Source organism: Scyliorhinus torazame, chromosome 14 (genome assembly GCF_047496885.1).
Source record: "Scyliorhinus torazame isolate Kashiwa2021f chromosome 14, sScyTor2.1, whole genome shotgun sequence".
NCBI classification, from domain to species: Eukaryota; Metazoa; Chordata; class Chondrichthyes; order Carcharhiniformes; family Scyliorhinidae; genus Scyliorhinus; species Scyliorhinus torazame.
The window spans coordinates 44404069-44418088 of record NC_092720.1 but is presented as its reverse complement, the minus strand read 5'-3'; the positions used below and the strand labels follow the sequence as shown (position 1 = coordinate 44418088).

The 14020-nt window shown below is 48.9% G+C and overlaps 1 protein-coding gene across 2 annotated transcripts in view; it reads left to right on the top strand.

Moving 5' to 3' along the window:
• The window catches only part of anos1b (anosmin 1b), a 219588-nt gene that overhangs the window by 123339 nt on the left and 82229 nt on the right, over window positions 1–14020 (top strand). For both annotated transcript variants that reach the window (XM_072474064.1, XM_072474065.1), the window contains exons 4-5: window positions 3727–3934; window positions 6432–6616. In XM_072474064.1, coding sequence (XP_072330165.1) covers window positions 3727–3934; window positions 6432–6616 — 393 coding nt within the window. The remainder of the gene's footprint in view (window positions 1–3726; window positions 3935–6431; window positions 6617–14020) is intronic.

The window sequence follows — 14020 nt, the reverse complement described above, 5'->3', positions numbered from 1 at the left end:
TCCCTGCTATGCTGCAAGAACCCCCTCTTCACTCTCGGGGTCTTCCCGGCCCACACAAAACTCATGACACTTTTCTCAATTTTCTTGAAAAAAGCCTTCATGACCATCACCGGAAGGCACTGAAACACAAAAAGGAATCTCGGGAGGACTACCATTTTGACCGCCTGCATCCTACCCATCAGTGACAGGGGCACCAGGTCCCATCTCTTAAAATCCTCCTCCATCTGTTCCACCAATCTTGTTAAATTAAGCCTATGTAAGGTTCCCCAACTCCTGGCTATCTGAATCCCTAAGTACCGGAAATCTCTTGTTACCTTCCTCAGCGGTAAATCATCTATTCCCCTGCTCTGCTCCCCCGGATGCACCACAAACAACTCACTCTTCCCCATATTCAATTTGTACCCCGAAAATTCCCCAAACTCCCTGAGTGTCTGCATTATCTCAGGCATCCCCTCCACTGGCTCCGCAACATACAGCAATAAATCATCTGCATACAAAGATACCCGGTGTTCTTCTCCTCCCCTGAGTACACCCCTCCACTTCCTGGAGCCCCTCAGTGCTATGGCCAGGGGCTCAATCGCCAATGCAAACAGTAACGGAGACAGGGGACACCCCTGCCTCGTCCCTCTATAAAGACGGAAGTAGTCAGACCTCTGCCTGTTCGTGATCACACTTGCCACCGGGGCCCCATATAGCAGCTGTACCCATCCAATAAACCCTTCTCCAAAACCAAATCTCCTCAGCACCTCCCCGCCTGCCCCACCCATCCTTTACGTAGTCTGACCTGGTCTATCAGTTTCAGATGCGTCTCCTGCAACATAACCACATCTGCCTTTAATTTCTTTAGGTGTGCGAGTACCCGTGCCCTTTTAATCGGCCCGTTCAGCCCTCTCACGTTCCACGTGATCAGCCGGGTTGGGGGGCTCTTTACCCCCCCCCCCGCCCCCCCCTTGTCGACTAGCCATCCCCCTTTTTTAACCCAGCTCCTCACTCGGTTCCCACGTACCCGTATATCCCCCCGACGGTGCCCTCCCGCCTCGACCACCCCATCCTATAACAGCTCCCCCTTCTCCTTAGCAGCAGCAACCCAGTTAACCCCCCCCCTCCGCTAGATCCCCCTCTAGCGTAGTTGCACCCCCCATGTTGCTCCCAGAAGTCAGCGAACTCTGGCTGACCTCGGCTTCCCCCCTTGTCCTCGGCCCCCACTGTGCGAGGCCCCCTCCTTCCTGCGTCCCTGTTCCCGCCATAATTACCATAGCGCGGGAACAAATCCCGCGTTTCCCACTCGGCCCCGCCCCTATTGGCCGCCGCCCACAGTTCCTCATATTCAGCCCCCCCCCTCCAACATGGGGGAGAGAGAAAAGTTACAGGAACACAAAATTAACAAATTGAAAAATCAACCCCCCCCCCTTCCCCTTCCCTTTCCTCGCCCCACATAATCACCCCACCACTTTGTCCCAAAAGCTCTTTCTCTCGCCAGACTATTCCAGCTTCTCGTCCACAATGAATGTCCACGCCTCTTCTGCCGTCTCAAAGTAGTGGTGCTTCCCTTGGTGTGTGACCCACAATCTCGCCGGTTGCAACATTCCAAACTGGACCTTCTTTTTGTGAAGCACCGCCTTAGCCCGATTGAAACTTGCCCTCCTTCTCGCCACCTCCGCACTCCAATCCTGGTATACGCGGATCACCGCGTTCTCCCACCTACAGCTCCGAGTTTTCTTCGCCCATCTGAGGACCGTCTCTCTGTCATTGTAGCGGAGAAACCTCACCACTATAGCTCGAGGTATCTCTCCAGCCTTTGGTCTTCGCGCCAGAACTCGATAAGCTCCCTCCACCTCCAAAGGGCCTGTCGGGGCCTCCGATCCCATTAGCGAGTGAAGCATCGTGCTCACATATGTCCCGACGTCCGCCCCTTCTGCGCCTTCGGGAAGACCCAGGACTCTTAAATTCTTCATCCTCGAATTATTCTCCAGTGCTTCCAGCCTCTCCACACACCTTTTATGCTGTGCCTCGTGCGTTTCTGCCTTCACCACCAGGCCCTGTATTTCATCTTCGTTTTCAGCAGTCTTTGCCTTCACGACCCGAAGCTCCAGCTCTTGGGTCCTCTGCTCCTCCTTTAGCCCTTCAATCGCCTGTAATATCGGGGCCAACAGCTCCTTCTTCAACTCCTTCTTCAGCTCTTCCACACAGCGCCGCAGGAACTCTTGGTGCTCCGGGCCCCATAACAAACGGCCACCTTCCGACGCCATCTTGCTTTGAGCTTCCCTTCCTTGCCGCTGCTCCAGAGGATCCTCCGCAATCCGGCCGCTATCCTCTCCCTTTTCCATGAGTGTTCGGGGGGATTCCCTTCTGGTTTACCGCACAGTGTTTTTGGCCGTTTAAATTGCCGTTGGAGCTCCTATTAAGAGCCCAAAAGTCCGTTCCAACGGGAGCTGCCGAAACGTGCGACTTAGCTGGTCATCGCCGCACCCAGAAGTCATGAATGCAGACCTATACTCAGCTCGAGTTTGAGATCTATGGCAATGAATTGGATAAATTACAGGCCGTTAAGTGCGTAGATTTTATTTTATAAAGGAAAGCTGTGCTGGCCACGATTACGCACTATAACAGTTTAAGCCTAAATATATTTTTTGTGGTTACTTTACATTTAAGAACCTGTGTGCTAAAGTACTGGGTATATGTTTTATTTTTTGTTCAACTACTGTATTGCACACTGCAACTCAGTGAAATGCATGTTTCCAACTTTATAATGAGTAATTTCCAGGGACGCGTACAAACCAATCTGCTTTGATTCCACATAATTTGAGAACTAGGCTAGTGTTCTTTTTTTTTTAACTTCCATCAAGTGCCTGCAGGTTTAACAGTTCAAAACATTTGTTTTTATAAAGATTCCATCAATTTCAAATGTGCCTTACCTTGGCATGGAATTAAAAAGTCAATATGTGAATTGATACTATTCTGCAGCTCACTGTTGTGGAGACTGATTCAGAAGGCATTGCGCAAAACAGTGACTGCCCAATTCCTATCTGCTTTACCCATTTCTAACTTCTATATTGGCAAAAATACTGCCACTGCCTTGAGTAGGAGATCTGAAGTAGATGCCTACCAAATGCAGACTGTCAAGCAAGGCTATGTGATGGCCGCATACTATTTACATTCTACCTGGCAATGGCTATTCACCTTATCAGAGATCAGCTACACTCCTGTATGCTTCACCCGATGCCGGTGTCTATGTATTTACATTGTGTACCGTGTGCTGCCCTATTATGTATTTTCTTTTTATTTTAGTTTATGTCCCATGTGCTAAATGATCTGTTTGAGCTGCCCGCAGAAAAATACTTTTCACTGTACCTGGGTACACATGACAATAAACAAATCCAATCCGAGCTGCCTTCTAGTGTCAGTATTAAATGCCGTCTAGATGGAAAATTCTTTAACCCCAGTCACCTCCGTAACAAACCAAACTGACTACCATAGACATAATGATCTGCAATTTGCGAATGACCGCAGTGCTGTTAGCCGTTCTGCACGTGATTCGCAAGCCACTCTCGATGTCATCAATTCTGCATACAGGAAACTTGACCTGTCCTTGTGTTTCCAAAACAAAGCTCATATATCATCTCACACCTGCTCAACCAAGTGTTCCATAACCCATATACGTTGAAGGAGCAATTTAAACAAGTTTTTTTTAAATTCAGTGAATTTAATCTTGTTTTTGCATTCTAGAAGCACCATGAATGCTTGACTAGCTGTGAGTTTCTGAAATCCATTCAGATGGTGAAGCAAGGTGACTGTCCAGCACCGCAGAAAGCTTGGGGCTTTGCGGCAGCCTGTGTCCAGAGCTGCAACTCAGACACAGAGTGCCCAAGTTCTCGAAAGTGCTGTTCTAATGGCTGTGGCCAGACCTGCCAAGCACCAGCAAATATGTTCAAAGGTAAGGAACAGACAGGCACAGGGCTAAGCCACTTTGAACACAGTTGATTTTTGTGCCTTTATGGGGCTGTATAATTCAGACTATGTATGCTGTACAACAGTTTAAGCCAAAATATAATTTTTGTAGTTACTTTACATTCAAGAGCCTGTATATTTATGTACTGGGTATATGTTTTATTTCTTGTTCATCTGAAGCATTATAGAATTTGTTTTTTGCGGCGATGCTAATGATTTGGGCTAAAACAATACACAAATATCTATGACACACAACAAAGCAACCTTCCCCAGGATTAAATCGGGGGAATTTGGCCTTCATAAAAATCGACAATTAGACAGCAGGATATCTCAATACAGGTGTAAGAGGAATATTCAAGGGGAGCAAAAGGAGAGTGCAATTAGAGAGTGGCTCATTGGGGAACACATTGATACAGAATTGATAGACCCCCATGCCCGGTTTCTATAGGTCGTTGACTTCTACTGGGTCCACACAGTTGCCATCAATGCCTCTGTTTTTTTGAAGAAATCAGGCTGTTAACATTTTCTTTTCAATCTGTTTTTGTTTTTGATGATGTTTGTGACAATTTTGGCAAAGTGTCACCAAAGCACAAAGAAGATACCTTAAAGCACCAAGCTGGATTTCCAAAATAGGCAGCACACTAGGTTAAGAAAAAGAAAGCAACCCTAGGTTAAAAGCTGTCTCCACTTGTGGCAGCCCTCACGAGGACTCCTCACGTTCGGCATACTGGGACCAGCCCTCAACGTCCGCATCATAATGGTCAGGCTTCCCAAACAAGGGCATTTCCAGGTTTTTCTTTTTGCTTTGTTTCTTGCTGGAGTTGTCGTCGGAATTTCAAAAAGGCTGCTCGGAATCCCATGCTTAATCCTCGTCGCCATTGTAATAATTCCAGGAGAGGACGTGTGAAAGGCCAAACTGATTTATTTTAAACTGAAAATAAAGCCGCTAGTGCGGCACACAAAACAAACAAAGGTCCCAGCCCAGAACTGTCAGGAGCTGCCGATCTAGGACTGAGAGTCCCACTTGTCGAGTTTCGGACAAAGTCAAAGTCCAAGGGAAGGCTGTGAAAAAACACCTGGGCCACCTGAGAAGCAGGGAACCCACTTCAGTGGCGATGCTTTCAGCAGAGACATCTGTGGCGCCTGTTGCAACTACCTCCGGCAAGGGGTCTCAGCCAATGGGGGCCCGGAGAGTCGTTGTGAGCGGGCAGAGGCCAACCCAACTGGGGCTGATTAGCGGGACCTTTAAATGTAGCTCCCAGAGCCGGGCCGGCAGCTCCCGACAGTCCTGGCCTGGGACATTTGTGCTGCAGTATCAGCTTTATTTTCAATTTAAAATAAACCAGTTTGGCCTTTCACTCCACAATTCCTGGAATTATTACACCACCGATGAACTTAATTTTACTGGTCTCAATATCTCCTCCATCCAGTTCTTCCAATGCCCTTAAAATTCACAATTCAAACAAAATACATAGAAATTAGACAGGAAATGGTCCTTCTAATTATTTTCTTCAAGTTCATGCTTCAAAAATGGCAATTGCGATGATGCCTTTAAAACATATATCGTAATATACTGTATCATTGCCTAGACAGCCATTGTAACTAAAATAGCCCAAACATATTTTATATTGGACGATTCCCATCAATGGATAAGTTTTCTCGGGTCCGTGACAAGGAGCAGTGGATTGATTCGTCATAGAAAACACTGCATCGTAAAATTGTGCAGGTGAGAGACCTGTAAAGGAACCCACCCAATTACCCTTCCAATAATTTAATGTTAGGAAAGACCCGACTTTCTGACACAGACCCAGGAATGTCTCCTCTCACATTTTCAAGATAGAATTCTCCCATTGATCTATCGATATGCATACCCCACACGCTTATTCATAACTGTGTCCCATAAAACCTGCAGCTTGTTTGAGGGAAACCATATGACAACATGGCCTCTGACACCCTCTCTGAAAAAATCTATACAAAGGCTCCTCTCTAAAATAGCCTCACACCTCATAAAATAGTCTAAAATGGTATGTCACATATATCTCACTCATTAATTAAAAACACATATAAAGATCCTGTCAGGATAATATTACAGGCATTGTTTTATGGCTCCCTCATTACTACAGAAACCATATAAAGATCCTGACTGGATAATATCTCCATTTGGGAGAAATCAGTCTTTGACAGTAATAATTCATTTTCTTCATCGCATGTGCATGAATAACCTATTTTCTACATTGCACCCTGCGTATTAGTAAACATCTGGTGCTATTTTTCTTATAGAAGACTCAGTATATGTACCAAATGCACACATCCTAAGTGTCTAGCATGCCTTACTCAGCATAAGTGTAGGTATTGAGGGTAACGTAGTGATAATGATACTTATTCATCATCTTGACTGCACTGATCTTTTGTACAAATGCAACAGGTCTCATATTGATGCTGTGAATAGTGTTGTGTTTTTAAGACTTTCCCTTGTCCTGAAGGTGTCCCATTGAAGCCCAGGAAGGAATTGAGTTTCACAGAAGACAAAAATGGGAACCTAGCAGTTGCATGGATGTCAAAGTTTAATATTTCTATGGAACCAGTATTTTACATATTGCAGACAAGATGGAACTCTGGAATGTATCCAAGCGAAGATGATGCGAGCAAGTGGGAGACAATTGCTTATGTAAGCTTATGACACAAAGCTGATTTCTCAAACCAGACACCTCTTGATTCTTTTTTTGTTGAAATGCCTAAGAACCAAATAGTTTTAAGAAAAGAATCTGAAGATTATTTGAGGAGGTGCTTCAGTTTCCCTTCTATTCGTTCTCCTCACCTGTCTTTGAAATTGAAAATGTACAGTCTATTTTTTTGTTAACAGTTGTTAAAATCCCTCGACTGGTCATGAAATGATATTGTGATTGGTTAACTGTATTACAAACAGGGCAGATATAAAAAATGTGATTATTTCTTATTAATTGAAGCAGCTGGTTAGCACTGCTGCCTCGTGACGCAGAGGACCCGGGTTCGATCCCGGCCCCGGGTCACTGTCCGTGTGGAGTTTGTACATTCTCCCTGTGTCAGCATGGGTCTCACCCCCACAACACAAAAAGATGTACAGGGTAGGTGAATTGGCCATGCTAAATTGCCTCTTAATTGGAATAAAAATAATTGGGTACTCTAAATTTATGAGAAAAAAAGTCCATTGAAGCAACTTTTCCACTTTTTCTTCAAAATGTATGTAAAGGCTAATGATAAGTCTGAAGAAGCTCTGACTCTGCAGAACTTCAAGCACAAATACTCAGCAGCCTTAATACAGAGTATTATTCCTGATAATCCAGGGGGATATCTTGACCATGTACGGTGTAGCAGTGGCACTTCCTAAAGAATCCATGTGCAAGTCTCTTCAGGGCACACATGAAAAAGTCATCACTAAGTGACCAACAGCTCTTCCACATCAGTCCATATTTTTGTTCCCGGGTCAGGTGCACAAAGTGGGGAAAATTCCCGACACTACGAACCCGACCTTTAAAGATAGTGGCCCCCAGCTCCAATTTTCATTGCAGGGGGTTGTGGAGGTGCTGGATTAGAAATCAGGCTCACCTCCCCTGGAACAAGTGCAGAGACTGGCTGGATGGAAGGCCTGCCTCTGTTGAGTTTACTTTGTAAAAACAATTAGAACAAAAATCAGATCTGATTCCTCGCTCCTCCATACATATCCCATGGTGCACCCTTACCAGCCTATGCCACCTCATGGTCACACCCATTCCCCATAACTCCTCATACACTCTGTTCCAAACCATGCCCCTCTACCCAACCCTATGGTGCTTCATAACCCCAGTGCCCCCATATCCCCATGTCCCTTTATAGCCCCATGTCAATTCATGCCAACCCATGTGATGCACAATCAATGACCACTAAATCGAGGTTGTAGTCCAACTGAAGGCTTTAATAAGCTAGATGTTTCCCCCAGCAGCTCAGGTACAGAATGATGGCTGCTGGGGCGGCACGGGCTCTTATACCCTGCCTCGCAGGGCGGAGCTACCATACATCAGAACCAATGGAAAACATAGTTTCCGCCAATGGTGCTCCAGCCTATCAGGTACCGTAATACCTCTAATACCACATTCACCCCCTGTTAAAAAAGAGTCCGGCAGGGGTGGTGTCCTGATACTACAAACATGGCAACGTGGTAGAATTAGTTATGGAGGTACCATAATACCTCCGCACAGTGTTTTGTAACTATTTACAATTCTGATAGCTATTTACAATTGATGATTTAAATTTACAGTTTACAGTTTGCAGTTTACAATTTAAAATGGAGCAATCAGTTTACAGTTTACAATTTAAAATGGAGCAATCAGTCGATCGGGGGCCTGGTCGTCCTCTGTGATCGTCGGAGCTTCGGCGGTGACTCCGGTGGAGGCTCGGGCGTCTGTGTCTCCGGGGGCGTGGCTTCGATTTCCATGGCAGCTTCGGCACCCCTAGACGGCACAGGTGGGGAAAACGGTTGACCTGGGAAGGGAGCGCCTGCGGGGAGCGTCGGTGGGTGGGGGGGACTAGACGGGGCTGGCGGAAGGACCGATCCACCTGTAAGGTGCCCCGGTGGAGGGGAGGGTGGGACTGGTGACTGGGGTGTGCGTGGGGCTCTGGCGGGCGCCAGGTCTCGTAGGGAGACCGTATATTGTCGGCCTTAGGGGTACGCCACATAGGAGTACTGGGGGTTAGCATGGAGCAGATGGACCCTCTTGACTAACGGGTTCGACTTGTGCGCCCGCACGTGTTTTCGGAGCAGGATGGGTCCGTGTGCTGCCAGCCAGGTCGGGAGCGAGGTCCCAGAGGAGGACTTCCTGGGGAAGACAAGGAGACGTTCGTGAGGTCTCTGGTTGGTGGTGGTAAAAAGCAGTGACCGGGTGGAGTGGAGGAAGGACTTCCTGCCAGCGGGAGACTGGGAGGTTCCTGGACCGTAGGACCAGTAGGAAGGTCTTCCAGACCGTTCCGTTCTCCCTCTCTACCTGTCCGTTACCCCGGGGGTTGTAACTGGTCGTCCTGCTCGAGGCGATGCCCTTGCTGAGCAGGAATTGACGCAGTTCGTCGCTCATAAAGGAGGACCCCCAATCACTATGTATGTAAGCGGAGAACCCGAACAGTGCAAAGATGCTATGGAGGGCCTTGATGACGGTGGTTGCGGTCATGTCGGTGCAGGGGATGGCGAATGGGAACCGGGAGTACTCATCAATCACGTTCAGGAAGTACGTGTTGCAGTCGGTGGAGGGGAAGGGGCCTTTGAAGTCCATGCTGAGGCATTCAAAGGGACGGGAAGCATTTATCAGGTGCGCTTTCTCTGGCCGGTAGAAGTGCGGTTTGCACTCCGCGCAGATTTGGCAGTCCCTGGTGGCTGTCCTGACCTCCTCGATGGAGTAGGGCAGGTTGCGGGTCTTGCCAAAATGATAAAAGCGAGTGACCCCCGGGTGGCAAAGGTCCTCGTGGAGGGCTCGGAGGCGGTCCACTTGTGCGGTGGCACATGTGCCACGCGACAGGGCGTCAGGAGGCTCATTTACCTTCCCGGGACGGTACAAGATCTCGTAGTTGTAGGTGGAGAGTTCGATCCTCCACCGCAAGATCTTGTCGTTTTCTATCTTGCCCCGCTGTGCGTTATCAAACATGAAAGCAACCGACCGTTGGTCAGTGAGGAGAGTGAATCTCTTGCCGGCCAGGTAATGTCTCCAATGTCGCACAGCTTCTACTATGGCCTGGGCCTCCTTTTCGACTGAGGAGTGGCGGATTTCGGAAGCATGGAGGGTACGTGAGAAGAAGGCCACTGGTCTGCCCGCTTGGTTGAGGGTGGCCGCCAGAGCTACGTCAGACGCATCGCTCTCGACCTGGAAGGGGAGGGACTCGGCGATGGCGTGCATCGTGGCCTTTGCAATGTCTGCTTTGATGCGGCTGAAGGCCTGGCGGGCCTCTATCGACATGGGAATAGCTGTGGATTGGATGAGGGGACGTGCCTTGTCCGCATAGTTGGGGACCCACTGGGCGTAGTAACTGAAAACCCCTCGGCAGTGCTTCAGGGCCTTGGAGCAGTGAGGGAGGGGAAACTCCATAAGGGGGCGCATGCATTCAGAGTCGGGGCCTATAACTCCATTTCGCACTACGTAGCCGAGGATGGCTAGGCGGTCGGTGCTGAACACGCATTTATCCTTGTTGTATGTAAAGTTAAGGATTTTTGCGGTCTGGAGGAATTTTCGGAGGTTGGAGTCGTGGTCCTGCTGGTCGTGGCCGCAGATGGTGACATTATCGAGATACGGGAATGTTGCCCGTAAACCGTACTGGTCAACCATTCGGTCTATCTTGCGCTGGAAGACCAAGACCCCATTGGTGACACTGAAGGGAACCCTTAAGAAGTGGTAGAGCCACCCATCTGCCTCGAAGGCAGTGTATTTGCGGTCACTAGTGCGGATGGGGAGCTGGTGGTAGGCGGACTTGAGATCCACCGTGGAGAAAACCTTATAATGCGCGATCCTGTTTACCAGGTCGGATATGCGGGGGAGGGGGTACGCGTCCAGCTGCGTAAACCTGTTGGTGGTCTGACTGTAGTCGATGACCATCCTATGCTTCTCCCCGGTCTTTACCACCACTACTTAAGCTCTCCAAGGGCTGTTACTGGCTTCAATGACCCCTTCCCTCAGTAGCCTTTGGACCTCTGACCTAATAAAGATCCGGTCCTGGGCACCGTACCGTCTGCTCCTGGTGGCGACGGGTTTGCAATCCGGGGTGAGGTTCGCAAACAGGGAAGGCGGGTTGACCTTAAAGGTAGCGAGGCCACAGACAGTAAGGGGGGGGTCTAGGGCCGCTGAATTTGAAGGTTAGACTTTGGAGGTTACACTGGAAGTCTAAACCCAGGAGTGTAGCCGCGCAGAGGTGGGGAAGGACGTAGAGACGGAAATTTTTGAACTCCCTTTCCTGGACTGTGAGGTTCGCTACACAAAACCCCTTTATCTCCACTGAGTGTGAACCGGAGGCCAGGGAGATTTTTTGATTAACGGGGTGAATGAGGAGAGAACAGCGCCTTACCGTGTCGCAGTGTATGAAGCTCTCCGTACTCCCAGAGTCGATTAGGCAGGACTTCACGTGCCCGTTGGTGAATGCGTGGTCAGCCGAGCTGGGGTCCTGGGGGTTCATCCAAGATGGTGGCTCCCATTGGTCGCACATGGCTGGGGTTGCACAAAATGGCGGCGCCCATCCCTCTAACGTGGCATTCGCGGGACAAGATGGCGACGCCCGCTGTCCGCACGTGGCCCTGGAATAGGAAGATGGCGGCGACCGCTGGCCGCACGGGGACCGTGGAGAAGTTTGTGGTGGTGGTCCGCATTCGCCGCCGGAGACCGCGGCAACCGCACGGGCCTGACATACCCCCACGAAATGGCCTTTTTTGCCGCATCCCTTGCAGGTGGATGTGCGGGCCGGGCAGCGCTGGCGGGGGTGCTTGGCCTGCCCGCAAAAGTAGAAGCGGGGCCCCCCGGGTTGCCAGGCCGCCTTGCAGCGCAGACTTGTGGGGGGATGGGAGATGTCTCGGGGTCGGTTGCGGAGGGATTCCACGCTGCCCAGGTGGCTGCCGTGCGGTCGGGAACGTAAGCATGGGCGTTCCTGGAGGCCACGTCCAGGGAACCAGCAAGGGCCCGTGGCTCCTTGAAACCCAGAGTGTCTTTCTCTAGGAGTTGCTGGCGAATTTGTGAGGATAGCATACCTGCCACGAAAGCATCCCGGACCAAGACTTCAGTGTGTTCGCTCGCCGAAACATGCGGGCAGCTGCAGTTTCTCCCCAACACCAGGAATGCACGGTAGAATTCCTCCAGCGATTCCCCAGGGGTTTGTCGCTTTGTTGCAAGCAGGTGCCGGGCGTAGACCTGGTTCACCGGGCGAATATAAAGTCCTTTTCGTAGCTCTATTGCTGCATCAAAGTCTTCCGCTTCCTCGATGAGGGTGTAAATCTCCAGGCTCACCCTTGAGTGCAGGACTTGCTTTTTTTGCTCTCCAGTGGGTGTGTTTTCGGCCGTCCGGAGATGCCCTTTAAAGCATGCCAGCCAGTGCTTGAAGATTGCTGCTGAGTTCGCCGTGTGGGGGCTGAGTTGCAGACACCCCGGCTTGATTCAGAGCTCCATCCCTTTTTTAAAAAAAAGAAACTAGCTTATTAAATTGATGCACGATCAATGACCACTAAAGCGAGATTGTAGTCCAACTGAAGGCTTTAATAAGCTAGATATTTCCCCCAGCAGCTCAGGTACAGAATGAGGACTGCTGGGGCGGCACGGGCTCTTATACCCCGCCTAGCAGGGCGGAGCTACCATCCATCCTAACCAATAGAAAACATACAGTTTCCACCAATGGTGCTCCAGCCTATCAGGTACCGTAATACCTCTAATACCACACCATGCTCACCACCCTTTGCCCTTACCCCCTCCATACCAACGTGCATGGTGTGCATCGCAGAATGAAATGTCAAGCACTGATTTTATTTTTTGAATTCCAGATTTTTTTGAAATTTAAAGCGAATCTGAGTTAAATCCCATGACAGTTCCAAAGAGTTTAGAAATCTCTTTGACGATTTCTTTTTTTAAATAAATTTATGGTATCCAATTATTTTTTTCCAATTAAGGGGCAATTTAGTGTGACCAATCCACCTAACCTGCACATCTTTGCGTTGTGGGGGTGAAACCCACGCAAATACGGGGAGAATGTGTAAACTTCACACGGACAGTGACCCACTGTTCGTTCTGACAGTGACAGAACAAACCCAATTCCTCAGCACCGTAGACAACATTGCTAGCTGTTGCGCCGCCGTGCCGTCCTGCTCTTTGGCAGTTTGAAAAAAATGAAAATTGCTTATTGTCACAAGTAGGCTTCAAATGAAGTTACTGTGAAAAGTCGCCACATTCCGGCGCTTGTTCGGGGAGGCTGGTATGGGAATTGAACCGTGATGCTGGCCTGCCTTGGTCTGCTTTAAAAGCCAGCGATTTAGCCCAGTGTGCTAAACCAGCCCCTTGTTTCAACAGTTCTTTGACAGCTTTGGCAGTTCCACTGAGTTTATTCACTTTTTACGCGCAATCATGTTTACTTTTAACAACCTGAAAGGGTACCTTACCTATCCCAAAGGCTGTCTTACCTCTCCCAAAAGTTGCCGAACCTCTCTCCAAGGTTGCCAAATTTCTATGTGAAAAGGGTACTTTACCTCTCCAAAGGGGTACGTACCCTGGCTATGCAAATGAATTCACCAAGTTTAGATTAGCCCTTGCATGGTCTAATCTGCACATGCCTAGTTTAACACTTCCGAGCTACGAACATCATGCCTCAGTGGAATTAACTGATGATTTAAATTGCCAGCTGCCTGAATAAAACATGACTCGAGTCCTGCCTCGTGAAAATAGAAAATGTTGTGTTGGAGGTATGTCTTCGGATTTTTGGTCATTTCCACTATTTTTGCCACAACAGAGAGCCTCTCCACCGAGCTTAATTTTGTCTGTGCCAATCACGCCATCCAAGATTATATTTAATACAAACCAATCACCATACAGCTGATCCTCTACAACACAGAGCCACCTCACAGCAAATCCCAGTCATGAATTCAATATTGTCCTACTCTGGGAGGATGCCGATTGAGGTTGTTAAAATGGCAATTGGGAGTTTGCTCTGCAGTTTTGATGCCTTTCTACCAACACCGACTCCCAAAAAGGCATTGACCACCTGCCTAAAGCAGGCTGGGACCAACTTCATATTCAGAATTGATGGCTAATTATGGGCATAATTCTCCCAAAAAATTAGTAAATGTCATTTTGGGTGGGTTTCGCGGGGTAAATCTGGGCGTGATCCAGACCTGTATTCACCCAGGCTTTTTTGGAGCTTGGGAATTTCTCACTGAAAAATCCCACACTTAGAGGGTGCGATTCAACCAAATGGGAAAGAAGTCCCAAAGCGAGTGCGTTTAGTCGCGTGTTTCCTGGCCCTCACAGCACCGGGAAACACATGGCTATACAACGGCACTTGCGTTAAATAAGAGGCCTCAGCGGGGTCTCACATAGCCCCATTTCCTATA